General features: G+C 41.1%; 1 protein-coding gene across 7 annotated transcripts in view; it reads left to right on the forward strand.

Moving 5' to 3' along the window:
* mtrr (5-methyltetrahydrofolate-homocysteine methyltransferase reductase) overlaps positions 1 to 25,968 on the forward strand; it is a 93,545-nt gene extending 67,577 nt beyond the window's left edge. For 3 of the 7 annotated variants that reach the window (XM_043689981.1, XM_043689986.1, XM_043689987.1), the window contains 4 exons: positions 2,952 to 3,044; positions 8,466 to 8,648; positions 17,367 to 18,265; positions 25,404 to 25,968. In XM_043689981.1, coding sequence (XP_043545916.1) covers positions 2,952 to 3,044; positions 8,466 to 8,648; positions 17,367 to 17,511 — 421 coding nt within the window. In that variant the 3' untranslated portion in view covers positions 17,512 to 18,265; positions 25,404 to 25,968. Of the gene's footprint in view, positions 1 to 2,951; positions 3,045 to 8,465; positions 8,649 to 9,110; positions 9,272 to 17,366; positions 18,266 to 25,403 lie in introns of those variants that run through there. The other 4 variants (XM_043689982.1, XM_043689985.1, XM_043689983.1 and 1 more) reach the window with 4 other exon arrangements.
* The last annotated feature ends 1,983 nt before the right edge of the window (positions 25,969 to 27,951 follow it).

The following is a 27,951-nucleotide window of genomic DNA, read 5'->3' on the forward strand; positions in this document are numbered from 1 at the left end:
AGGAAGAACTGTTTGTTTAGTGTATGGATTCTTCTGTGGATGAAGAACAGTAGAGGTCCTTTGCAGGTCTGTGAGAGTGTTGTCCTGAGCTGGGGTAGGTCGAGTTGCAGGGAATGTAGGTAGCGGCACATGGCTGCAAGTGTGGAGCGGAGGATCCGGAGGGAGGTCCGTTGCTGGAGGCTTTGGATTTGTTGTAGGTACTGGTTGTCCTGGTTGGGTCCAAATTTTGTTGGTCGGAACGTCGTCCGGAGTCCGTGCGGGATCACTTGGTTCCGTAGGCAGGTGCTGAGGAAGGAGATGTGGCTGTGGTAGCGAGTCTGTTTGAGAATGTGGCTGAAGAGCTTCTGTGCAGAGGAGATGACTTGGGGTGTGCAGTGAGAGAGGGATTCACTGAAATCTTTGTAGTGGGAGGAAGAGAGCTTCTTCAAGGAAGGCATCCTTGTAAGAGGATTCGCAGTAGGTTAAAATCTTTGAGAAGAAAGTGAGGTCTGCAGATGCTGGAGATCAGAGCTGAAAATGTGTTGCTGGAACAGCGCAGCAGGTCAGGCAGCATCCAGGGAACAGGAGAATCGACATTTCGAGCATAAGCCCTTCTTCCGTTTAGTATCCAGTGACCAGGGTTCTGAAGAAGACTTTGTTTTCTGTCCACAGATACTGCCAGATTGACCGAGTTTCTTCACGTTCTGCTTTTGTTTCAGATTTTCCAGTGTCTGCTTTGTAACATACAATCTCAGATGATACCAACAGATAGTAACAAAATAACACAATCTAGTTAAGGCTAGTAACTTTTAAAGTGGACAAAGTTTGAAATCCTGTGGTTTTGAATAAATAAAATATTTTTTTACTATACAAAATTAGAAAAGTAAAACCATTTACTGTATACACAATTTATACTCCAACATAAAGAATTACTGTGAGGTAATAGACAAACTGTGATTGAACACCCCACAATGCATATCAAATATCAGATAGGGTAGATTTCTCAGTAGCTGACCCTGAGCAACACTGTGGGTCACCAGATCTAATTAAAACTTTGTTTATTTCACAAGTGATTCCAATTCTACACCTTCAAAGGCCCTAGTCTCTGAACTCCCTCAAATATTGCTTCAACTTGAAGTGTTTCAGTGACTATGTTCATTTTCTGGTTACTATGAGACTATTCCACCAGACTTCCAATGCTGAACTTCTGCCTCTAATTATAAGGATGATTCTAACTTTTACAGATAGTTAGCTTCAGTAAGCTGGCACTGCCTCAGGTTTCTTTTGAGCTCCTGTCTCCCAAACTGCACCAAGAAAATGCTGCTTGTGGGCTATTTTGAACCCCCATGTCTGTTGCACTAAATGGCTCCACGGACTTTGAGCCCTCAGCTTCTCAGAGCTAACAGCAGCATTTTAGCTGTCATTTTTTTTTTTTTGGTTGCATCTTATTCTCATGGAAAGAACAAACACACGCTTAGACTGATCTGGCTGATGCTTCAAAACACTGAGTCCTGCCCTTGTTACGAGACAGGATCAAATGCAATGTGTATCGGAACATGTTGTGAGCTGAATATTTCAATTTCCAGCTAACTACCTCTCTACAGCTACCAATGTCGGAACAAATAGGTGAAAAAACGATTTAATTTGAGAGCAAACTTCTTATATTCGCCTGAGTTGCCATTTTGGAGCCATACAAATGCCAAAGACTGACCTCTTTTGGGATTGTTTCATGCTATTTATTTCTTCAGTGAACCTTCAGTGAAATTTTCTAGACTCTTGCTTGAATAGGTGTTCATTATTAATTTCCAATATTTAATTTTTAATGTAAGTATGTAATTTTCAACACTTCCACCCTGCCCCTTACTATTACGTACGAAATTGGTAGCAACATGCTCGTTACATGGCCTTTGATCAAGACAAATGGACATCATGTAAACTGGCTACAAGTTAATCACGAGTGTCTTTCATATTACGAAAGCATTTCATTCTTCTTCCACCTCTGCCCCCACCGCCACCCCACCCCCAAGCAACAACACCACCACCAAGATGTTTTCTGTAATACATACAGTTTGTTATTTGATGGTAGCTATCTTCTCACTCTGTAGATGTTCTTCATGAAGTTATGCTCATGTCTGCTTCCAAACAACCCCATATTTTAAATGATAACCATTCTATCTGAGCTGCTCACATTTCAAATGCCATCAAAGCAGAAATTGATTCGACAGGAAAATTTCTGAAAACTTCCTGCTATTTGTTAAGTAAACGTTTTTCATATTTGTTATGGAAGGGACTTAGCTGTGAACATTTGAGGATTCACTTGTAATAGAACCATTTTTTAAAACTAGTGAAATTCACGAAAGAAGGTGGATTGTGGGTTTTCAGGAATTAGTGCAGTTAAAAGCACAAGCTATAGCAACTAAAAACATTCTAAGATTGTGGAAGGTGGTATTTAAAAATAATCTTTTAAATTTGAATGTGTTTGGATACTGGGTAGAAATTAAGTACTTTTAATCTATTTATTTTAGAATGAATTGAATTAATGTATGACATAATGGATAAATGAGTTTGACACCAGCTCTACTCTCGGTGACTAATTGACCTAGACTGAATAGCTACAATAATGGTCCTACATTAGGGCTTAGCATGTTTGATTAAGCAGGAGAGAAATGATTAAGTTTCTTAATCTTGATAACTGCACAGCTGCTCCATCAATGTGGAAGTATGCTGCCTCAGGTGGGAAAACATTAGGTTTAACTGTGATGCTGTTCACCAGTTAGCAGCTGTAAGAACTCAGAATTACATGAATAGTGATCATTCAGAGACTCGGAAAGATGATTATAAAGCATTTCCTGTGGAGGAAAGCTATTTTTTTGCTGGAATATTTTCAAGAATCTAACATGGATAACTGATGGTATATATTTTAAAAATAATTTTTGTTCTTGCTTTCTTAGTTTGCTGACTTTCTATTTCAGACAAAAACAAAAAGAAGAAAATCCTGACTCTGTTTTTGGTGAAACTTGGCTATTTTATGGCTGCCGACATCATGATCGAGATTATCTGTTTCGGTAAAAGTTGCTTTGTTTTTAAAAAAAAAATCTACATTACTTTGTAGTCCCCTGTAATGGGGATCTATATACAGAGAAAATTGTGCTAACTAGGAAACGTTTTGTCCCAATGTTTGCAGGATCTGTAACTTTAACTTGAACACTTCAATAACAATTTTCACGTGTACTTTCAAATTATTGTTTTTGCTATCCACATTCTCCAATGCTAAATCTTATTCTATCCTTTTCAAAACTTAGACTGTTTTGTTTTAGGTTGAAATATTTTTCAACGTCAAATAGAAACTCACAGTTTAAGAGATCTCTGACTTTAGAGGCAATTCTAAATATCCTCCCAAGCTGTACTTCAGATCTAAGAATGCAACCCTGGTTTAATTCATGGTGAATGGCATCACTGTTCCTGAGGTGCTGGATCTGGAATGAGCTGATATTTGCCCTGTATGGAAATTAAGCCTGTTATGTAATTCGATACTGCCCACAACATGTAGTTAATTCATGTGAACCTCAGACCAAATTGTTTGGCATCGACAGTCCAGAAAAGGGCTGCTATTCAGCTCTGGAGTGTTGCTTCTCATCAATTGTAATAACAAAATAGCAAATATTCTCTAAAAGAACAGGTGGTTGGAGCCTGACAGAAAGATGAGTCACAGAGCAAGGTTGATCCTTTCTAAAGAAGCTGTGCTGTAGCAAATTACAGGCCTTGCCTGTAAACAGCTTCTGCTGATGTGACAGTTCCAAACTGGTGCTTAGTGGTTGTCATAACACTCAGTTGTATCATTGGATTACCCATAATTAAATTCATTTCTGGGGACTTTGTTGTGGCTTAAATGCAATTCTGCATGGGCTCACTGCATGTTATATGAATCCTAACTACACTGAGTAGGTCTGAGGGTCTTCATATTTTATAAAATGAAAAATTGATCAATGATCTGCAACAGCATAGCAGCCCTTTGCATTCCCTATCCTTAGATGTCTTAACTCTGTTCCCTCAAACTTCAGTGAAATATTGTACTTTGGTACATACTCGCAATGATTATTTGTATTTCCTTTCAGAAAATAAAGAATCTGCTTCTCTGAGCCACATAGTTGTAATTCAAGCATTAGATTGTTTAAATAATGGAGTAGAAGCCTTAAAACTAATTTTTTCAAAAAAAAAAGAGGGTATTGTCCTGATAAAAGATGGAGAATGTTGGAAATTTGAAATAAACATGTCACAACTAACATGTAATGTCTCAAAGGTTAACTAGTCCTCCACTGCTGAGTAAACTGATGGAAGGTGTCATTAATAGTGCTGTGAAGCAGCACTTATTCAGCAATAACCTGCTCAGTGACACCCAATTTGGGTTCCACCAGGGCCACTCAGCTCCTAGCCTCATTACAGCTTTGGTTCAAACATGGACAAAAACCACTGAATTTCAGAAGTGAGGTGAGAGTGACAGCCCTTGACATCAAGGCTACATTCGACCAAATATGGCATCAAAGACCCCTGGCAAAACTGGAATCCGTGGGTATCAGGGGGCAAACTCTCTAATAGAGTTGTATATGGCACATAGGAAGGTGATTGTGATTGTTGGAGGTTTCAGCTCCAGGACATCTCTACAGGAGTTCCTCAGGGTGGTGTCCTAGGCTCAACCATCTTCATTTGCTACATCAATGACCTTCCCTCCATCATAAGGTCAGAAGTGGGATTTTGTTGATGATTGCACAACATTCAGCACCATGTGTCACTTCTCAAATACTGAAGCAGTCCATGTTCAAATGCAACGAGATCTGAACAATATTCAGGCCTGGGCTGATAAGTGAGAAGAATGCCAGGCAATGAGAATCTCCAATAAGGAGTCAATCTGATCACTGCCTCTTGATATTCAGTGGTATTACTATCACTGAATCCCCCACTATGAATATCCTTGGGGTTACCATTCACTAGAAAGTGAACAGGACTCTCCATATAAACACTGGCTGCAAGAGCAGGTCAGAAGTTAGGAATACTGCAACAAGTAACTCACTTCCTGATTCCCCAAATTCTGTCCATTATCCATAAGGCACAAGTCAGGATGTTATGGAATTCTTCCCCAGTTGTTTGTATGGGTGCCACTCCAGCAATGCTCAGGTAACTTGATACACTGTGCAAAACAGCTCGCTTGATGGGCGCCACGTCCATAAGCTGCTCCCTCCACCACCAACATTTCTGTATCAGGAGTATGTGCTATCAACAAGATGCACTGCAGAAATTCACCAAGCCTCCAAGACCGCATTTTCCAAACCCACACCCACTTCCCTCTAAAAGGACAAGGGCGGCAGGTACATGGGAACACCACTGCCCACAGGTTCCATTCTAAGCCAGTCACCACTTTGACTTGGAAATATATTGCCATTCCATCACTGTCACTGGGTCAAAATCCTAGAATTCCCTCCCTAATGGCATTGTGGGTCAACCTACAGCATGTGGACTGCCGCCATTCAAGAAGGCAGCTCACTACCACCTTCTCAAGGGCAACCAGAAATGGTCAATAAATGCTGGCCAGCCTGTGCCATGTCCCATGAGTGAATTTTTAAAAATTCACTAATACACAGGACTTATACACTTAATGGTAAGGTCCTGGGGAGTGTTGCTGAACAAAGAGACCTTGGGTCTCCTTCCTATCGGAAAGATGTTGTGAAACTTGAAAGGGTTCAGAAAAGATTTACAAGGATGTTGCCAGGGTTGGAGGATCTGAGCGGAGAAAGTGAGGTCTGCAGATGCTGGAGATCAGAGCTGGAAATGTGTTGCTGGAAAAGCGCAGCAGGTCAGGCAGCATCCAGGGAATAGGAGAGTTGACGTTTCGGGCATAAGCCCTTCTTCAGGAAGGATCTGAGCTGCAGGGAGAGGCTGAACAGGCTGAGGCTGTTTTCCCTGGAGCTTCAGAGGCTGAGGGGAGACTGTATAGAGGTTTACAAAATTATGAGGGGCATGGATAGGATAAATAGACAAAGTCTTTTCCCTGGGATCGGGGAGTCCAGAACTAGAGGGCATAGGTTTAGGGTGAGAGGAGAAACTTTTTCACGCAGAGGGTGGTACATGTATGGAATGAGCTGCCAGGGGATGTGGCAGAGGCTGGTACAATTGCAACATTTAAAAAGGCATTTGGATGGGTATATGAATAGGAAGGGTTTGGAGGGATATGGGCCGAGCGCTGGCAGGTGGGACTAGATTGGGTTGGGATATCTGGTCGGCATGGTTGGACCGAGGGGTCTGTTTCCATGCTGTACATCTCTGACATAAATGGTGAGCAGGCCAGTTGGGATCTGTGGAAAGAATTTAGAGAAATTAACAATTTTAGGCAAAGAGCTTTTGTCAATAATGGAAAAGTGTGCTGCCATTCAAGGATTTAGGTTAGTGAACCTTCTGAAGTATTTACATTGTTGCTAAGTATAGTGACAAATGATGTGCACAGGACTGGAAGTCTGTGACAGTGGAGCGCCTCAAGGATCGGTGCTGGGTCCACTACTTTTTGTCATTTCCATAAATGATTTGGATGTGAGCATAAGAGGCATAGTTAGTAAGTTTGCAAATGACACCAAAAATGAAGGTGTATTGGACAGTGAAAAAGGTTACCTTAGATTACAACAGGATCTTGATCAGATGGGCCAATAGGCTGAGGAGTAACCTTCATAGAGGCTTATAAAATCATGAGGGGCATGGATAGGATAAATAGACAAAGTCTATAGACAAAAGGATGAGAGGGCAAAAGATATAAAAGAGACCTATGGGACAACTTTTTCACAGAGAGGGTGGTGTGTGTGTGTATGGAATAAGCTGCCAAAGGAAGTGGTGGAGGCTAGTACAATTGCAACATTTAAAAGGCATCTGAATGGGTATATGAATATGAAGGGTTTGGAGGGATATGGCCTGGGTGCTGGCAAGTGGAACAAGATTAAGTTGGGATATCTGGTCGGCATGGACGAGTTGGACCGAAGGGTCTATTTCAGTGCTGTACATCTCTATGACTACTCCAGATCTGGTCTGCATTACTCGGGCATAGCCCCACTAGTACTTTCAAGTCTCCTTGCAATATAAATAATATTCTGTTTGCTGTACCTACATACTAACATTTTGTGATTTCATGCATTAGGACACCCAAATCTGTCTGCATCTCAGTGTTCTGCAATTTCTCACTACTGAAAGAATACACTTTTTTATTATTCCTTCTGCCAAAATGGACAATTTCATGTTTTACCACATTGTATACCATTGCCATGTCTCTTGTATACCTAACTTTTTAGGTATCCCTTTGAAGCCTCCTTGTTTTCCTTCACTACCTACTTTCCTACATATCTTTGTGTCATCAGCGGATTTAGTGAAAATGCCTTTAGTTCCTACATCTAAGTAATTTTATATAAATAGTAAAGAGATGAGGGCCCAGCAGCTATCCCTGTGGCACATGCTCTATTACATCTTGCCAACAAAAAAGATCTCTTTAAGCCAACTCTGTTTTCTGTTAGCTGACCAATTTCCCATCCATGCTAATTTAGAGTCATAGAGATGTACAGCACGGAAACAGACCCTTCGGTCCGACTTTTCCATGCCAACCAGATATCCTAAGCTAATCTAGTCCCATTTGGTAGCACTTGACCCATATCCCTCAATCCTTCCTATTTATATACTCATCCAGAGGCCTTTTAAATGTTGTATTTGTACCAGCTTGCACCACTTCCTCTGGCAGCTCGTTCCAAACAGGCACCACTCTCTGCATGAAAACGTTGCCTCTTAGGTCCCTTTCAAATTTTTCCCCTCTCACCCTAAACCTATGCCCTCTGGTTCTGGACTTCCCCTAACCTTGTCAATTTTTCCTATCCATGCCACTCATGATTTTATAAACCTCTACAAGGTCACCCCTCAGCCTCCGATGCTCCAGGGAAAACAGCCCCAACCTATTCAGCCTCTCCGTATACCTCAAATCCTCTAACCCTAGCAACATCTTTGTAAATCTTTTCTGAACCCTTTCAAGTTTCACAACATCCTTCCGATAGGAGGGAAACCAGAATTGCACACAATATTTGAAAAGTGGCCTAACTATTGTACTGTACCTCCGCAACATGACCTCCCAATTCTTATACTCAATGCTCTGACAAGTAAAGGAATTGTTACCTCCCACGCTATGATCTTTATTTTCTGCAATAACCTTTGATGTGGTAACTTCTCAAATGCCTTCTGAGTATCTAAGTTGTGTACTTGCACTTCACCAACACTTTACTGCTCTTCCCTTTGCCAACAGCACACATTACTTTAATGAACTCCAATAAATTTAACAGAACACGGAGAAGGGAACTTTTTATATAAAAAAATTCTCAGTATAGCAATCAGGAGGAACGAGGGCAACATGTAAACCATTTAAATGGAAGAAAGGAAATGATAAAAATATGTTCTGTTCCTGTGATTTCTAGAAATGAGTTAAAGGGCTTTCAAGATAATGGCACATTAACACAGTTGAAAGTCTGTTTCTCAAGAGATCTACCCAAGGATACAACAGCAGGAAATCCAAAATATGTTCAACATCTGCTTCATCTCTTTGCTGAAGATGTCACAAAAATGTTGCTGGATGAAAAAGGTTATTTCTATGTATGTGGGTGAGTAGAAATGGACAGATTCATAGTCGTGTTGCATATAATTGTACATTGCTGAATTACCCAGAATAAAGCATATAATTCAAGCATAATTGGGTAAATATATGACTTGTAACATCTGGGCAGTGCTGCATTCCACGCCATAAAGGCACCTGAAATGTTTGAGCTGGTGAATGAGTATCGTATGAACATTCTTTCTGAGGTGGAAAGTACCGTTGATGCAGAATATCTGAATTAAACATAATATACCTCACTGTCTGTAATAACAATGATTTGGAAAAAGAGAAAATGATTGGCCAATGTGAAGGAGTTTAGTCAGTCACTTTCACAAGACAATAAAAATGACCTTTGAAGAATCCTTTTTGTTTTAATGTAATTAAATACTAGGTTGGATTGCAATTATAAATTGATTTTAAAAATCTTAGTGCTGTACCTAAGGTCTTGTTGTATGTCCCAACACTGCAGGAGAGATGTTAAGGCAACATAGCTGCTCTTACAAACTACTGTCTCATCTCCAACCTCCCTTTCCAAAGACACCCACAATGTTGCTCACCAAGTCCATGCCCATGTGTCCAGGAACAGCTCATTGAAAAACTCCAATTGGATTTCTACACTTGCCACAGAAGGTATTGCCCTTATCAAAGTATCAAATAACAGCAACAAATAATGTGACTGACAAAGGTAAACCAGTTCTCTGGTGTCTGTGCACTGTCATCTAGCTGGGTGGTGATTGCACTTGGATAGTTCCATATGATGAAACCTATTGAACTAATCATAGCGAAGAAATCATTTACAATGATTGTTGTTCCCACCAAAGATCCATCCTGGGCCCCCATCTCCTCCTTCTCATTTTCATTCTGCTGATCAGAAATCTCATCTATTAACAATGTGTCAGTCTTTACACCTCTACTGTTGATACCCAGCTTGACCTCACTGACTCCTCTCTCCAATGCTGCCATTGTTTCTAATTTAACAGATTGTTTCTCCGACATCCTGTACTCTTAGAAGTCATTCAGCATGGAAGCAGGCCATTCGGTCCATCAAGTTCACACCGTCCCACCCAAACCCACCTCCCTACCCTGCAACCCCTGTACTTCCCATGGCTCATCCACCTAGCCTGCAGATCCCAGAACAACATGGGCAATTTAGCATTGCCAATTCACCTTACATGCACATCTTTGGACAATGGGAGGAAACCCATGCAGACACCGGGAGAATGTGCAAACTTTGCCCCAGGGTGGAATCAACCTGAGTCCCTGGTATAATGAGGAACCAGTGCTCGCCACCATGCCTCCCATCCTCTGCTGCAGAGAAATTTCTTCCATTTAAATATTTGGAAGTCAATAGCCATCATCCTGGCCCCACACGAAGTGGCAAGTGGTTTCAGTACTTGGATTAGAAGAACAGTTTGTAGTCCCAGGCCAGCATTAGGGCTGCTGGCATACTGACTGACTGGTAGGCTAATCAGCTTGGCTGGCAGCTCTCTGAAATGGGGCTTTCTCATGGGTGAGGGGCTGAAGTCCTGCTGCAGTCATGTGTTTTCTTTTCAAGGGATACAGTGGCTCAGTGGTTGTCTCATAGCGCCAGTGACCCAGGTTTTATTCCAGCCTCAGGTGACTGTGTGGTTTTTCTCCAGGTGCTCCGGTTTCCTTCCACAACCCAAAGATGTGCAGGTTAGGTGAATTGGCCAAGCTAAATTATTCATAGCGTTCAAGGATGTATAGGTTAGGTACACTAGTCAGGGGTAGATGGAGATTAATAAGGTAGGGCAATAGGTCTGGGTAGGGTTACTCTTGGAGGGTCCATGTGGACTTGTTGGACTAAATGGCCTGTAGGGATTCTGTGATTTCCTTGAGCTGTTTTCTGGGTGCTACCTTTTCATTTTCATTAAATCTTATTTATTAGGCAACGTAATTACAGAGTAACAATATTTTATTTTTTTTTTAATCGCAAGTTTCATGTCAGACCTAACATTATCTCTGATACACTCTCAAAAGATGCTGTTTGAGATTTCCAGCATCTGCAGTATTTTGCTGTTGTGTGTTGACATAAGGTGTAATTTGGACTTGCATGAACTAAATTAGAAAAAAATTGTTAATGATCAATTCTTCATTAAAATTAAATGCACAAGGAAAACATTTAACGTCCTTGACACCACAATATTTAAATTAGCACAACAGGCAAAAGCTGACACCAAAAGATGTTCTAAGTAACTGATTTCTACACACTCAAATCATTACCCTAAACACCTTCCACAGATTGAGGTTAAAGCTAATATATTTCCATGGCATATAAACAACAATATTGGGCCGTTTTAACCAGGTAGTTACAACCATATTTGTTACATCCTGGATCTCAATCTTTGATTAAAATTTAACAATTAACCCTGTTACAGTAGATCCACTGCATTATTTCCAAATATAGTAACTCCAGCAATTACACAGCCTTCGTTTTTTCATTAATGTGTTAAGGAATTCTTTGAAAATGAAAGTATTGTTGGATCATAGTTAGCTTTGTTGACAAATTCCCCACCAATTTTTTTCTCAGGTGATGCAAGAAATTCCACCACTCAAAATTTCCTGCACCATGCCAACCTTTATGCATGGTTTGGATGTAAGCTCCATCCTGGAACGTCAATTCCAATTTCTATTATGTTTTTTTATCATACATTTTGAAGGACTTTGAGGAACTCTGAAAACTTAGAAGTGGATAGGTTGCAGATGAATTTCAATGCAGTGAAGCATGAGGTGATATACTTCGAAACTCAGAACAGAGTATTAAATCTTTTCCATTTTCTGAATATTAATAGCAGAGTTGTTGGTTGTTTGTGTTATTGGTTAATTCGTGACCAGGATAAAGTGTTCTAGATTCTCCTCACTCTTTATGAAGTCTGACAAAGTTGGAAAATGGTATATTTCACTCTGTTGACTTTACTGAAGGACCGGGGCCCTGAAAGTAAGGTGGGCTCCATGTACACCTCTCATGATTGGTTTGATATAAATGATTTAGGCATGGGAAATAATTTGTGTTGCATTTTAATGTTTCTATTTTGATGGGAAGGGAGACCTAAAGAGATGAAGAAATGGATTTCAAAATAAAAACTTACAAAGGGTTGGGCAAAATTCAGCTGAAGTTCACCACCCACAATGTAATACTGTTTCTCAAAAACCTTTAATTTGTGAGGTTGGTGGTTGGCATTGGTTTGGCAACAATCAGATGGTATTATGAAAGCCAAGCTTTAAACTTAGCAGAATGTATGCAGTAAAGACCATTTGTTTAATTTAGAGAGTTTTGTACAATGTTCATGCTTTCACTGTAATTTGGGAGGAACAATCAGATCTCCTCTAATGACTGTGGTGCATATGACCTGGTTACAAGGTGATTGCACCAGATGTACAACACAGGTGCTGGTCAGGGTTAAATAACCGTGTAAAATAATTACATTTATAAGGGGTCTAAACTCCTTCTTGCAGTTAACATTGGTGCCTGCATGTCAACTTGCCTGTTTTCTTGTTGGTGTGCAGGTGGGAAGAGGAAAACAATATTGTGATCTTCTCCTATAAGTAGACTCTGTGAACAGGAAAAAATAAATTTTGTTTGTGGAGATGGCAGTGTCCCATGTTCTACACAGACAAAAATCCGCAATGGGGTTAGTTTGGTCAACTAGTACATACTGGTAGATTTGATTTGATTTATTATTGTCACTTGTACCTAGGTACAATGAAAGGGTATTTTTGTTTTGCTTGCAGTACAGGCAGGTAAAGTGCATATGGTAATAGAACAGAGTGAGGAATACAGTGTTACAACTGCAGAGAAGGTGCACAGAGAGTGTTTGTACACAGGTCCTAAGCTAATGAGACGTGGCTACTTAAAAGTGTAGTTTTATTGCATAATTTTTGAACAATGATTACACAGTATAAGATCCCAGGCACTTCACAGATGTATTATTGTTGTGGTTCTGTTCACCGAGCTGGGAATTTGTGTTGCAGACGTTTCATCCCCTGTCTAGGTGACATCCTCAGTGCTTGGGAGCCTCCTGTGAAGCAATGATGTATTATTGCTCATCATTTGATATATTATTGCTCATCATTTGATATAAGGAATATTGGGACAAATGACCAGTCAGTGTATCTTCTGGAGGATAGAGCTTTAGAATCATTTATTTGGGTAGGATCAGTCACATTGAAAGAAATGGGTTAATTTGGATTAAAGGAAAAATTGTCTAACTACAGGCTTTTCTGTTATAACGTGTTTCTTTAACACGATTGAAGAATCTAGATTGTTATTGGTAGAATGTGAACTTTCCCTACCTGTATTGGTGAGAATGTGATTCTGGCCCCATTAGTTTAAATTGTCCAGCTATTGTGCGATTTTCTTATAATGCGTGATTGCACGAGAACTGAACTGTCATATCAGAACCGACTGCGTTTGTTTTTTGAAGAGGTAAAAGCATTGATGAAGGAAATACTGTTGATGTGGTGCATATGAACTTTGAAAAAAGAACATTTGATTCAGTGCCACACAATAGACTTGACAAGTTTCATAGCTCATAGGATAACAGACACGAGGAACATGGAGTCAAAATTGGCCAACTGACAAGGAACAGAGAGTAGTGGTTAACGAGTATTTTTCTGGCAGGATAAAGGTTTCATAGAGTTACCCAGGTGTTTTGGGTTGCTTGGCTTTTCTAATGACCTACATCTTGGTAAGTAGGAGACAGTTTCAAATTTTGTGCATGATATAAAAAACATCGTGAGAGCATTATAAACTGTGAGGTGGACAATGTAGGACTTTGAAGAAACTTTGACAACTTAGGACTGGATAGGTGGCAGATGAATTTCAATGCAGAGAAGCATGAGGTGATATACGTTGGTACTCAGAATAGAGATAGCATTAAATAAGTTCTGAGGGGCATGCAGGAGCAGAAAGACATGATTGTATATGTACATAAATCATTAAAGATGACAGGACTGGTAAAGAGAGAATGTTGACAAGTCATACATTATTCCAGCATTCATTAATAGGGGCACAAGTATAAGAGCAGGAAGTTTATGCTGAACTTACATAAGATACTAGTTAAACTTCCGATGGAGTATTGTGTACCATTCTAGGTGCCAAACTGTTGGAAGGATGTGAAGACATGCAGAGTGTATAGAAACGATTTATCAAAACAGTTCCAGGCTGATAAACCTAGTTATGAGGAAAGATTGGAGGGCGGCACGGTGGCTCAGTGGTTAGCACTGCTGCCTCACAGCGTCAGGGATCTGGGTTCAATTTGTGCCTCTGGCGAGACTCTGTGTGGAGTTTGCACATTCTCCCTGTGTCTGCGTGGGTTTCCTCTGGGTGCTTCGGTTTCCTCCCACAATCCAAAGATGTGCAGGTCAGTTGAATTGGCCATATAAGTTGCCCATATATTGTTAGGTACATTAATCGGGGATAAACATAGGGTAGGGGAACAGGTCTGGGTGGGTTACTTTCCTGAGGGTCGGTGTAGACTTGTTGGGCCGAAGGACTTGCTTCCATACTGTAGGGAATCTAATCTAAAAAAAGTTTTTAGTACTATTTAGCCTTTGAGATAAGGGAACAAGGAGGAGATCTGATGCAAAAACAGAAATTGCTAGAAAAGTTCAGCAGGTCTGGCAGCATCTGTGAAGAGAAATCAGAGTTAACATTTTGGGTCTGGTGACCCTTCCTCAGAAGGGGAGATCTGATAGAAGTTTTCAAAATCACCAGAAGTCTGGACAGAGTAGATGGGGAGCAGAGTAGATGAGTTCTTCTCATGACCAGACTGAGAACCATAGAGCACAATTTTGAAGTATATTACAAAAGAAGTAAATGTGACATGAGAATAACTTATAATACAGCGGGTCGTTAGTGTGGTGGAGGCAGGCTTAATTGAGGCATTCAAGAAGGCACAAGATACTTGTTCGTGTTTACACATTATGCCAAGTTACGGAGAAAACACGGGAAACTAGTAGCAAGCCAAAATGTCAAAAGCTATTCCAGACATGATGATTGAACAAATGGTCTCCTTTAGTATAACAATTTTGTGATGCATGGATCAAGGAGCATCCGAAAAGAGAAAAGCAGAAATGGAACAATTTAAGAAGCGAATTCCAGAGATTAAAGTAGCTTGAAGGCATGGGCGCCAAAGTAAAGACATTTTAAATCATTGGATACTGAAATGACCAGAATTGCCTGACCATCACTATCTCGAGGTTCTAAGTTCAGAGGAGACTAAAGTGATAAAGGTAAGGTCCCTGGAGGACCTTTTAAATCCAGAAATATATAAGAAATTTACAATAATTGCATTGCTTAACTGGGTACTAATGCCAGCCACAAAGATAGATGTTTGATAGAAGATTGAAAGCTCATTCCAAAGTCACATACAACAGTGTCTTGCTGTTTGAACATTGGCAGTTAGGGCCAAAATCCCTCTTCCTGGCAATGACCTTAATTTGAACTCGCCTGGAGGTGTTACGGTATAACACCCGAGCAGTGATTAGACATTATTTTCATGCATTAATCCTTGTGCTTGCCGGCTGACATTCACACCCAGTTAAGCAATGCAGTGATTATAAATTTCACTTAGCAACATCCAAGCTGCAAAACCAGAATGTCATTCGCAACTTTGAAATGAGCTTTCAATCATCTATCATGCAGGTTGTAATCACAAGCTCAAGGTGTGAAATATCCATCAAGGTGGAGAGGGGCTTTGATTCAAGTGTTGGCCACTAAAATGCCTCACTTTTTCCTGAATGAGCGTTTGCAGACAATTTTCCCCTTTAATGATCTTTCCAGTTCATGATCTGTAGTGCAAGTTACCAAGATGTCATCTCACTAAAAACAGGTGAAGAGCTTGGTGGCTCTTATGGTACTGAAAATATTTGGGGAAAATTGCATAGAAATTGCAGTAAAGATTCTAGTGTCCCATTTCCACTATACTAAACACAAATGCTTGGGAGACTCTCCACTTTGCACTCTATTTTTAATTTTTCAATTAAGCCATTTTTTTGGTTTTTAAACTTGTACTTTATGTAAAATTTGAAGTGTTTCAATTTCTTGAGGACTTTGACAAGTGCTAGAAGTACAGGGTAAACTCTTTCCTATTTTGTAGTTGTTTTGTGCGTTGGGGAGGTGAAATAAGAATCGGAAAACAGCAAAATAATTTGAATGGGAATTAGTAGTGGCTTCAACCAGGTTGTTTCTGGAAGCTGACTTGAGAAATGGTATCTTTTGTTAACTCAATTGTGGTATGAATTAGAAAGGAATCATAAGCATTAATACTTTTAAAAAATGTTGAGTAGATAATTATTTTAAAATTAAGAAAAATTGTTTGAAGTTTTGATTTTTTTAACCTTGAACATCTCAATGAGCTATTTGTGCAGTATCCAGACAAGCTTAGTATATCAGTTAGTTGCTATACGAACTAAACTTTTTTTTAATATTTTTAAAATGAATACTTTTTCCTTTGCAGCACTTAGGAATGTAGTAATGATAATGATTTTGGAGGGAAGAGGATGATGGAGGTTGGTCAGTTTACTGTCCCTATGCTAGCTAGATGGGAAAAGCAAACTAAAGTTTTTATTTTTCCTAAGTATGTAAACAGATGTATCTCCGGGCTTATACAGCACAGTGGTAGTGCCCATACCTGTGGCCAGAAAGCCAACATTTCAGTTCCACTTGCTCCAGAGATGTGTCTGAACAGATTGATTTAAAATGTCTATAAGCAGATGTACATCAGGTTCAAAGAGTTTACAGCATTGACGGCTTTTGCAGATAATGTGTACAGTATTGAAGGTGGGGAAACAAAGCAGTAATTCCATCTCAGAGTCAAATAAGCACATTATTTGTAAATTGCTTTCAGTTTTCTAATATTGCGTGCAGCTTGTACCATTGGAATGAAGCTAATGCTATACTGTGGTACAATTTTCAAAATGGATGTTTATATTGCTCTTTTTCATGAGATGGTAAACATTGTTGTCATAGAGTCATACAGCACAGAAACCTTTCAGTCCAACTAGTCCATGCCGAACATAATTGCAAACTGATCTAGTCCCACCTGCCTGGTCCTGGCCCAAATCCCTCCAAACCTTTCCTATTCATGTGTCCATCCAAATGTTTTTTAAAAGTTGTAATTGTACCCTCATCCACTGCTTTCTCAAGTTCATTCCACGCACAAGTCATCCTCTGTGTAAAAACAGTTGCCTCTTATGTCTTCTATAAATCTTTCTCCTCTCACTTTTAAAAATGTGACCCCTAGTCTTGAAATTTCCCCATCCTAGGGAAAAGGCAGCTGCCATTAATTCTATCCACATCTCTCATTATTTTATCAACTTGCATCAGGTCACCTCTCTACCTCTTACGCTCCAGTGGATCAAGTCCCAGTCTATCCAGCCTTTCTTTCTAACTCAAACAATCCATATCCGGAAACATCCTGGTAAATCTCTTCTGAACCTTCTCCAGCTTAATAATATCCTTCCTATAACTGGGTGACATCTTTAATATTTTACACTGAATTTGATTGAAAGCATTAATTGGTTCTGACTTCAATTTGCTCTGCTGTAAAATTCTTAATTGTTCAACTCTATGCAGAATATCTGTGCCTTGCAAGTATTGCCTATCTGCACTTTGGATTTTGTGAGATCTAGAAGAAAAGACATAATGTCTGAGAGTAGTGAAAGTGCCCCCTTACTGACTTTATTTTTGCTTCTTAAACAGAGATGGCAAGAATATGGCTAAAGATGTGGCCAGTTCTCTAACTCAGATTGTATCAGAAAAGCTGGGCGTGGATACTTTGGTTGCCATGAAAATTTTGGCCGACTTGCGTGAAGAGAAACGTTACCTACAGGATGTCTGGAGTTAACTGCAACTGGAGGGGAAAATATAAGTTGAAAACAACACTTTCCACAGAAATTGCTTAACAGTTTTAAATGCTAATTATTTGAAGGAATGTTAGAAAAAGACCTCTCATTGCCAAAGTGCTTGTGGAATTTGTTTTTGAATAGTTGGCACTAACCCTTGTCAAAGATAGTGAGGCAATGCTCTTTATTTTGAAGGACATTGCTCTGATGTTATTGTGAAACAAATTACTGGAAGTGGTCTCAACACCACCTCACATAATCTGCTTTTAAAAGTTATGATGTTATTAAGTATCAGTGGGAATTTCTGCTGTGTGATCTTTGAGCTTTTGGATGAAATCTAAAAAACATTGTGTTTTAACATAATGTAATTTTTTTACAAAAGTGTAATTTTTAAATTATGCCTTTTAAAATGTCCTCTTATTAAGTTTGAGCTATACACATATGGTTGAAGATTCCATAGAAGTCCAGTTAGATCAAGTGTTAGATTATTGCTGAGATTTGCTCTAAATGTCAGCATTTTGAGCACATGTACATCTTGTTATGCAAATCACACCATGTTTATAAGTTCTTAGGCTTAGCTATGAAACACTGCATTTTGTCACCTTGTTTGCTGGCATTATTTGTTGTGCTGGTCTTTTTAACTTTTATTTATATTAATTATATAAGAATATGTTGTGGAAATTTATCTCTATGCCAGTAGGTACAGCACTATCATTTGTGATCACTGGAACTGTAGCCTTTTGACCCTGAGCAAAGGTAATATGTTCTCTATATTGCATTACCTTTCTTGCATACTATGTTTCAGTAGAACATTGGGACAGGGTTGAATGGACTAATCTTTTTCCCTGCCTCTCTGTTCTGTTAGCTATTTATTTAAATTCTAGATTTATGTTCCTGTGTGCTCATCCTTTAACGCAGATTACCTTTTCCTGTTTTAGAGTGTGCATGCTTGTGTGATAGTTTGATTATTCTTGTTTATGCAAAAATTGTCAATTTTCAATTATTCTCAGGTCGCATATGCCAGCAGATTCCGCACAGAAGTTTTTTACGTGTGACTTCACTTCTATTAATATTGTTGTCATTGGATGCAGTGAGACTGCAACCATGAAATAATTTGAACAATGTGATGTATGATCAGCTGAGGAGAAAGCTAAACATTTTTGGACAATCTTTTACTCATTGCAAATTGAATCGTAACATTTTTACGGTAAACACAATGTAAAATTGAAACTGGGCATGACCCAGATTTTGCAGTCAGCAAAAGGAAAGTTGCTGACCGTTCACTGTGCTGTCTGTAGGATTTTTGTAGATTTTGATTGACAATTTACTATTTACTAATAACGTATTACCTGATACAGCTGTGCAGCCTCTACAGGGAGCTGTGGCAGGGCAGACAGCAGTGGCAGGGCAGACAGCAGCATGGCTCTTCAAGGAATAAAACAAAGAATCCTCCTCACTGAGACAGTTAGGAGGAAGTTTTAACCACAAACAGGCTGGTGTGTTCAAGTCAGTCCGATGGTTAAAATCTTTTTTGTAAAAAAATCCAGTTTCCAGCTGACCTGTTGCCAATCCACCTCTAGCTTTGCTGGAGATGGCATGTTGGACAAGTGACCTACCTGCTCCAAGAGTTGAGATGGCACTTTGAAAACTTTCCAGCCTTATTCCTTAACTTTCAAAATATTACTGTGAATAGCCAGTTTCTTGATCCATAGGGAACCTGGCAGCTAATCCCAGAAGGGTCACTGGACACAAAACATTGACTCTGCTTTCTTTCCACAGATGCTACGAGACCTGCTGAATTTCTCCAGCAATTTCTGTTTTTGTTTCAGATCTCTAGCATCTGCATCTTTTATTTAACCCAGCTGTTGGCTGGTTGTATCCAGGAAATAAGTTCTTTTTCTTTAAACCTACCAGCTGAATCCTGCATGCTTATCTGTGCAACCCCATGATCAGACACTTCCTTGTTCCCCCAATCTCCACCATTCCCTTATCGCAGCCTCCAGATAATACAAATCTCCCTTGTCCTCAGGCTTCTGATGATTTGCTTCCTGCCCAATAGGAGAGGGAGCCAGTCTGTGACGGTGACGATGACACTACACACAATTATCGAGTTAAGACCCGATAATTGTGTAGGGACACTCAACCTCCAGACTCCGTAGCCCCTACTGAGCCCACCCACCCACTTCTCTCCTGCCGCTCCCACCCCAACACCCAACTGGTCAGATAAAGTCAAAGTTATGCTTTAGAGCCAGAGGAACATAGGAATTGAGAGCAAGGGTCGGCCTTCGGTCCTTCAGTGACGAAGAGCTTTTGCTTATCCTCTGCTGCCTGACCTGCTGTGCTTTTCCAGCTCCACACTCTCGACTTTGATCCTTCAAGCCTGCTGCACCATTCAACAGGATCCAGATTGATCATGTTCTTAGTTCAATTTTTAGTTCAAGGAAGTTGACCAGGAGGTATAAATTTATACTTAAAATCAGGTATTGCACAGTAGTGAAGGTCCAAGTTAACTTGGAGAAAAAATTTCAGATTTCTGCATTTAATTGCATAGACGGACTCCCAGAAGCTGGTGCCTGATTTATAATACTTGTGAATACTAATAACATTACTGTGATACCGTTATGTTTGTGATGTTTTCATGTGCTTTGTCTTAGTACTCCTCCATCCACATCCACATTCAGAATGAAGGAGCTTGTCCTTTAGTGGCAGGGGTCATGAGCAGTTGGTTTCCTAATGTGGTCAAATGGTGCATACTGTCTCAGGGGAAAAGCAGAGATTTTGGGCATGATGTTATATCCACTACTTGTATTTGAATGCTTTATGCTTTCTGACAGTCTTCATCTTCCTTTTCCTATTCAGCATGACTGGCAGCATAATCTGGTGATCAACCAGCCCATATTTTATGGGATTGTCTCATAATGTAATGTCTCACCGCACCTTCCTTTTGTTTATTCCGTGGTAAGCTGTGTTTCTCAGACAACAACTGGAAACCTGCTACTGCTGTTGTATCTTTGTATTTTTGTATGTGCTCAATGTTATTGACACACTCAACTACAAAGAGGAGGGAAGAGAAATGGAAATGGCTGAGGCTGAACTCAGAATTTTCTGTTTGGAGTTAGAGTTATACAGCACAGAAACAGATCCTTCAGTCCAGCCTAGCCACACTAACCAGATATACCAATCTGACCTAGTCCCCCATTTGCCAGCATTTGGCCCATATCCATTTTAAACTCTTGCTTTTTGTCCACCTATCCAGATGACTTTTAAATGTTGTAATTGTACCAGCTTACACCATTTCTTCTGGCAGCTCTTGCCATACACGCATCACCCTCTGCATGAAAAGGTTCCCCCTCAGGTTCTTTTTAAATCTTTCTCCTCTCACCTTAAACCTGTGCCCTCTAGTTTGGATTCCCAACCTTGGACAAAGACCTTGTCTATTCACCCTATCCATGCAGCTAATGATTTTATAAGACCATAAGACATAGGAGTGGATGTAAGGCCATTCGGCCCATCGAATCCACTCCGCCATTCAATCATGGCTGATGGGCATTTCAACTCCACTTACCCACATTCTCCCCATAGCCCTTAATTCCTTGTGACATCAAGAATTTATCAATCTCTGCCTTGAAGACATTTAGCGTCCCGGCCTCCACTGCACTCTGCGGCAATGAATTTCACAGGCCCACCACTCTCTGGCTGAAGAAATGTCTCCACATTTCTGTTCTGAATTTACCCCCTCTAATTCTAAGGCTGTGTCCACGGGTCCTAGTCTCCTCACCTAGCGGAAACAATTTCCTCGCATCCACCCTTTCCAAGCCATGTATTATCTTGTAAGTTTCTATTAGATCTCCCCTTAATCTTCTAAACTCCAATGAATATAATCCCAGGATTCGCAGCCATTCCTCGTATGTTAGACCTCCCATTCCAGGGATCTTCCGTGTGAATCTCCGCGGGACACGCTGCAGTGCCAGTATGTCATTCCTGAGGTGTGGGGACCAAAACTGGACACAGTACTCCAAATGGGGCCTAACCAGAGCTTTACAAAGTCTCAGTAGCACATCGCTGCTTTTATATTCCAACCCTCTTGAGATAAATGACAACATTGCATTCGCTTTCTTAATCACGGACTCAACCTGCATGTTTACCCTTAGAGAATCCTCGACTAGCACTCCCAGATCCCTTTGTACTTTGGCTTTATGAATTTTCTCACCATTTAGAAAGTAGTCCATGCTTGTATTCTTTTTTCCAAAGTGCAAGACCTCGCATTTGCTCACATTGAATTCCATCAGCCATTCCCTGGACCACTCTCCCAAACTGTTTAGATCCTTGTGCAGCCTCCCCACTTCCTCAGTACTACCTGCCTGTCCACCTAGCTTCGTATCATCGGCAAATTCCGCTAGAATGCCCCCAGTCCCTTCATCCAGATCATTAATATATAACGCGAACAGCTGCGGCCCCAAAACTGAACCCTGCGGGACACCACTTGTCATCGGCTGGCATTCCGAAAAAGAACCTTTTTTATCCCAACTCTCTGCCTTCTGTCAGACAGCCAATCCTCAATCCATACCAGTAGCTCACCTCGAACACCATGGGCCCTCACCTTGCTCTGCAACGTCCCGTGTGGCACCTTATCAAAGGCCTTTTGGAAGTCTAGATAGACCACGTCCACTGGGTTTCACTGGTCTAACCTACTTGTCACCTCTTCAAAGAATTCCAACAGGTTTGTCAGGCACGACTTCCCCTTACTAAATCCATGTTGACTTGTTCTAATACGACCCTGCTCTTCCAAGAATTTAGAAACCTCATCCTTAATGATGGATTCTAGAATTTTACCAACAACCAAGGTTAGGCGAATTGGCCTATAATTTTCCATCTTTTGTCTTGATCCTTTCTTGAACAAGGGGGTTACGACAGCGATCTTCCAATTATCCGGGACTTTCCCTGACTCCAGTGACTTTTGAAAGATCTCAACCAACACCTCTGCTATTTCCTCAGCCACCTCCCTCAAGAGTTCAAGGGCCGAAACAGGTGAAGCAGCATTTCACCTGTACCTCATGCAATCTTGTGTATTGTAATCGCTGCACCCAATGTGGCCTACCCGACATTGGAGAAACCAAATGCAGACAGGGTGACCGTTTTGTGAAACACCTCCTGTCTGTGTGCACGCAGGACCCTGATGTTCCCATAGCCAGTCATTTTAACACAGCATCCTGCTTGTATTCTCACTTGTCTGGCCTCAGCATGTTCCAATGCTCCAGTGAATCACAGGAGGAACAACATTGCATCCTCAGACTAGGCACTTTACAGCATTCTGGATATAATATTGAGTTCAACACCTTCAAATTGTGAACCATTTCTTTAGTTTCTTCCCTTTTAGCTTGTTACATCCTGTTATCATGTCCTGCCCTCTTCCACCCCAGTGGGCACTGTCTATCCTTTCAGGTCTGGCAGCTGGGCACACTATTCTCACACTCCGATCACTTAATCTGAACTATCAACATCTTTTCTCCACCAGCACCCTACACCGACTATCCCAACCCAACCAACCTCCCCAAACTTTGGCACACTTCATTTCACACTCCACACTTCGCAAAGTACTTGTTAAGTTCTCCTGCTATTTCCTTATCTCCCATCATTAGGCTTCCAGCATCAGTTTGAAGTGGCCCATTGTTTTACTTTTGCCTGTCGTTTGTTTCTTATGTATTGAAAGAAACTTTTACTATCATTTCTAATATTACTGGCTAGCCTACCTTCATATTTGATCCTCTCCTTCCTTATTTCTCTCTTTGTTATCCTCTGTTTGTTTTTGTAGCCTTCCCAATCTTCTGATTTCCCAGTGCTCTTGGCCACTTTATAGGCTCTCTCTTTTTCTTTGATAGATTTCCTGACTTCCTTTGTCAGCCATGGCTGTCTAATCCCTCCCCGGATAATCTTTCTTTTCTTGGGGACGAACCTCTGTACAGTGTCCTCAATTATACCCACAAACTCCTGCCATTTTTGCTCTACTGTCTTCCCCACTAGGCTCTGCTTCCAGTCTATTTTAGTCAGTTCCTCTCTCTTGCCCTCATAATTACCTTTATTTAACTGTAGCACCATTACATCCGATTTTGTCTTCTCTCTTTCAAACTGCAGACTGATCGCTGCTTCCTAAGTGTTCCTTTTAAGATTTTTTATAAAGTCTGGTTCATTATATAGCACTAGGTCCAGAATAGCCTGCTCCCTTGTGTGCTCCATGACAAGCTGTTCCAAAAAGCCATCTTGTAAGCATGCCATGAATTCCCTTTCTTTGGATTCACTGGCAACATTATTTACCCAGTCCACCTGCATATTGAAGTCTCCCATGATCACCATTTCCTTGCCTTTCTGACATGCCTTCTCTATTTCCCGGTACATGTTGCGCCCCTGGTCCTGACCACTGTTAGGAGGTCTGTACATAACTCCCACTATGGTTTTTTTTGCCTTTGTGGTTCCTCAATTCCACCCACACAGACTCCACATCATCTGACGCTATGTCATTCAGTGCATAGATTTAATTTTGTTCTTAACTAACAAGGCAACCCCGCCCCCTCTGCCCGCCTCCCTGTCTTTTCGATAAGTTGAAAATCCTCTAGACCTCTATAAGGTCATCCTTATAGGCCACTGAGGTTATAGACCTCTACAAGGTCACCCTTCAGCCTCTGACACTCCAAGGAAAGAAAACCCCAGACTATTCAACTTCTCCATACGACTCAAATCCTTGTAGATCATTCCTGCACTCTTTCAAGTTTAACAACAAATTTCCTATTAGAAGAACGACCAGCATTGTACACAGTATTCTGAAAGTGGCCAAACCAACGTTGTGTACAGCCACAACATGACATCTCAGCTCCTACACTCGGTTCTGACCAATAAAGGCAAGCATGCCAAATGCCTTTTTCACCACCCTGTCTACCTGCAACTCCACTTCCAAGGAACTATGCACCTGCACTTCCAAGGAACTATGCACCTGCACTCCCAGGGGTCTTTCTTTAGCAACACTGCCCAGGGCCCAGCCATTAACTGTACAAGTCCTGTCCCTTGCGTTATTAAAATGCAGCACCTCACATTTATCTAATTTAAACTCCATCTGTCACCCCCTTAGCCCATTGGCCCATCTGATTTTTTTGTAAACGTAAGCTGCATAGGAAAAGATCCTGGCTGTCAAAGCTGCTCTTGGTTTTGTGGGGTTTTTTCCAGCACTCAGGGGTTTACTCACATCCTTGGGGCAGAAATAGCTGCTTATAAGTTTTCCATGATTTCTGGAATTTTTAGAATAAAGATCAAAAACTAATCTACATTAAAAGAGAGGGAGAGTGAGTTTCGGGAGAGTGACCATATGGCAAGGTCCGAGACCGAAGCATTGCATAAAGCTTGGAGATCAGCTTTGTATCAAGCAGCCAGTCAGTGTAGTTTCACATCTGTGGCGGCATGGTGCTCAGGCCCGAGATTCAGCAGCTTCCATGTCCATTTTCTGCAGTGGTGGAAAATACTGCTCCTGTCTTTTCCTTCACCTCAGGAACCCATGCATTGTGAATTGAAGAAAGATGAACTTTGTCTGGATTTTTTAATATATGATTTCTGTTATGAATATAGGTGCTGGTGTATGGTGATTTAAACACTGGATTTCTTTTGAAAGTAGAAGTGATAATAAATTATTATTCTACTCTAGCTGTCAGACTGAGAAATTGCACAAGAGCTCAGGAGATCTGCTTTCATTTAAACAGCAAACTGTGCAGTTTCTTAAATGCTACAATACGATTCATATAGGAAATGTTCAGCAGCAAGTGATATAATCATAAATGTTTTCTCTGTTTTACTGTTTGTAAATAAAATTGAATATTTATCTTGTACTCTTCCCCTTTCCTTACCTCATTAGACCCTTCGTTTTGTGTCTGAATTCGGGACCCTGAGTCAGAACTCCGCCTTTCCTCACTCTAAATCTTGTCAACACCCTCCAATCATCCTTTCTGAAGTGTCTGTCACTTTCTAAGAGCTGCTCACTTGAGACACCTTTCCAGTTGGAATTTGGTCTGCACTTTATGGCTGCCATATTGGCCTGAGGGATTGCCACTATGCTGTTATTTCTAGACCCGAGAACAGCACTGGAGAGTGGGTCTGCTTTGTAGTCTTGCAGCCAAGAATATGATATGGTGTCAGTACATGTTCATGAATGTTATTGAGCTAAAGTATTGGTACTACGTAAATTACAGTTTGAGTTAATTTGATTCTTCAGAATTTTTCCAGACATTTTTGCCTCATTTCCTGCAGCATAATAACATTTTCTGTCTTTGGTATAATAAATTATGTTGTCAAAAAAACATACAAGTCAGAGTTTTTTGAAATATGAGCACACTTTATATTTTAAGAAAACTTGAGATTATTTATAGTGTAAAGATAATGGCAGAATTGTAAAAATAAACAAATGAGACTCTCGAATAAAACATCATTTGTTCAGTGTTATCATATTACCTTTTTTAAACTCATTCTTGGGATGCAGAGTCACTGATTAGGCCAGTATTTATTACTCACTTGTTATTGCTCAGTGTCGTTATGAGTCAGCCACATTGCTGACAGTCTGGAGTCACATGTAGGCCAGACCAGGCAAGGATGGCAGGTCTCTTTCCCTTGCTTAGCTGCTCTTGAAACCCTTATTTGTACCTTTTTTCATTTGTAAACTTCCATTCTAATATACTGGTGTTTCATGTTCTGTTCTCCATAAACTGGAAGTTCTCCAAACTTTTGCTGCTCATGACAGCGTTTGCAGGTATGGAACAGCAGGTGCAGTATCTGGATGTTATGGAAGAGTAATGGTGCAAGGCACAGAGTACAATGTTGGTGTTGCTGAGGACAGTACATAGGTAGTGCTGAACATGAAAACATTTTAGAAAACAGCAAAGGGTGACTTTAAAAAGGGATAAATTATAATGTGAAAACTAGTAAGCAATATAAAACAGGAAGTAAAGCTCAATCCAGGAAAATAGAGAAACGGATAAAAACAGCAGTAGTCAAAGTAAACAGTGGTCCCTTAGAGAGGAAGGAGAAAGTGAGGGCTGGAGAGTCAGAGTTAAAAAGTATGGCGCTGGAAAAGCACAGCAGGTCAGGCAGCATTCAAGGAGTAGGAGAGTCAAAGTTTCAGGCATAAGCCCTTGGTCAGGAATGTGAAGGGGGCTGAGAGATAATTAGGAGGGTGGAGGAGGAAGGCGATAGGTGGACAGATAGACCAGATAGGTGAGAAGAAAGATGGACAGAGTCAAGTTGGAGGGTTGGATCTGGAATGAAGTGGGGTGAGGGATGATTTGGAAACTAGTGAAGTCGATGTTGATGCTATGTGTTTGAAGGGGTCCAAAGACAGAAGATGAGGTTTTTTTCCCTCCATTTGGCGGGTGGCTTGGATTTGGTGGTGGAGGAGGCCCAGGACGCGCATGTCCTTGGGAAGAGAGGGAGAATTGAAATGGTCGGCCACAGGACGGTGAGGTTGTTTGGTATGTGTGTCACAGGGATATTCTCTGAAACATTCTGTGTTTTGGCATTCTGTCTCCCCAGATGTAAAGGAGACCACATCAAGCATATCTCTTCCACTTCCCACAACTCCACCCTTGAACACCACACCTCCAACCACAACAAGGATAGAACCCCCTTCCTCCCCACCACCCTGGTCCTCACCTTCCACCCCACTAACCTCCGGATACAAAGCATTATTCCCCATCATTTCCACCACCTATAATCCAGACCCTACCAGCAAAGAGATATTTCTCTCCCCACCCCCATCAACATGCCACAGAGACCATTTCCTCCATGACTCCCTTGTTGGGTCCATGTGCCCCCACCAACCTCACATCCAGGTACCTTCCCTTGCCACTGCAAGAGCTGTAAAACCTCTGCCTACACCTTCCCCCTCATCTCCATCCAAGGCCCCAAAGGATCCTTCCACATCCAGCAGAGACTTTCCTGTACCTCCACACATATCATCTACTGTGTCCGTTGCTCACAACACTGTCTCCTCTACATGGGGAAGACAGGACACCAGCTTGGGACACATGCACCCAACAACCCCACCGCCCTGTGGCCTACTACTTCAACTTCCCCTCCCACTCTACTAAGGACATGCAAGTACTGTACCTCATTCACCACCAGATCCATGCCACCCAACACCTGGAGGAAAAATGCCTCATCTTCTGCCTTGGGACTCTTCAACCACACAGCAACAACAATGATTTCACCAGTTTCCTCATCTTCCCTCCCCTCAACTCATCCCTGATCCACCCTCACTGTCCTACTGTCCTACCTCTCCATCTTCCTTCCCACCTATCCATTCCACCCTCCACTCCAATCGATCACCATCATCCCCCACCTGCATCTACCGATCGCCTTCCAATCTCCCTTCCACCCAGCTCCACCTCCACCCTCCTCTTTAATTCTGAACA

The sequence above is a fragment of the Chiloscyllium plagiosum genome, chromosome 5 (genome assembly GCF_004010195.1).
Source record: "Chiloscyllium plagiosum isolate BGI_BamShark_2017 chromosome 5, ASM401019v2, whole genome shotgun sequence".
Classification (NCBI taxonomy): domain Eukaryota; kingdom Metazoa; phylum Chordata; class Chondrichthyes; order Orectolobiformes; family Hemiscylliidae; genus Chiloscyllium; species Chiloscyllium plagiosum.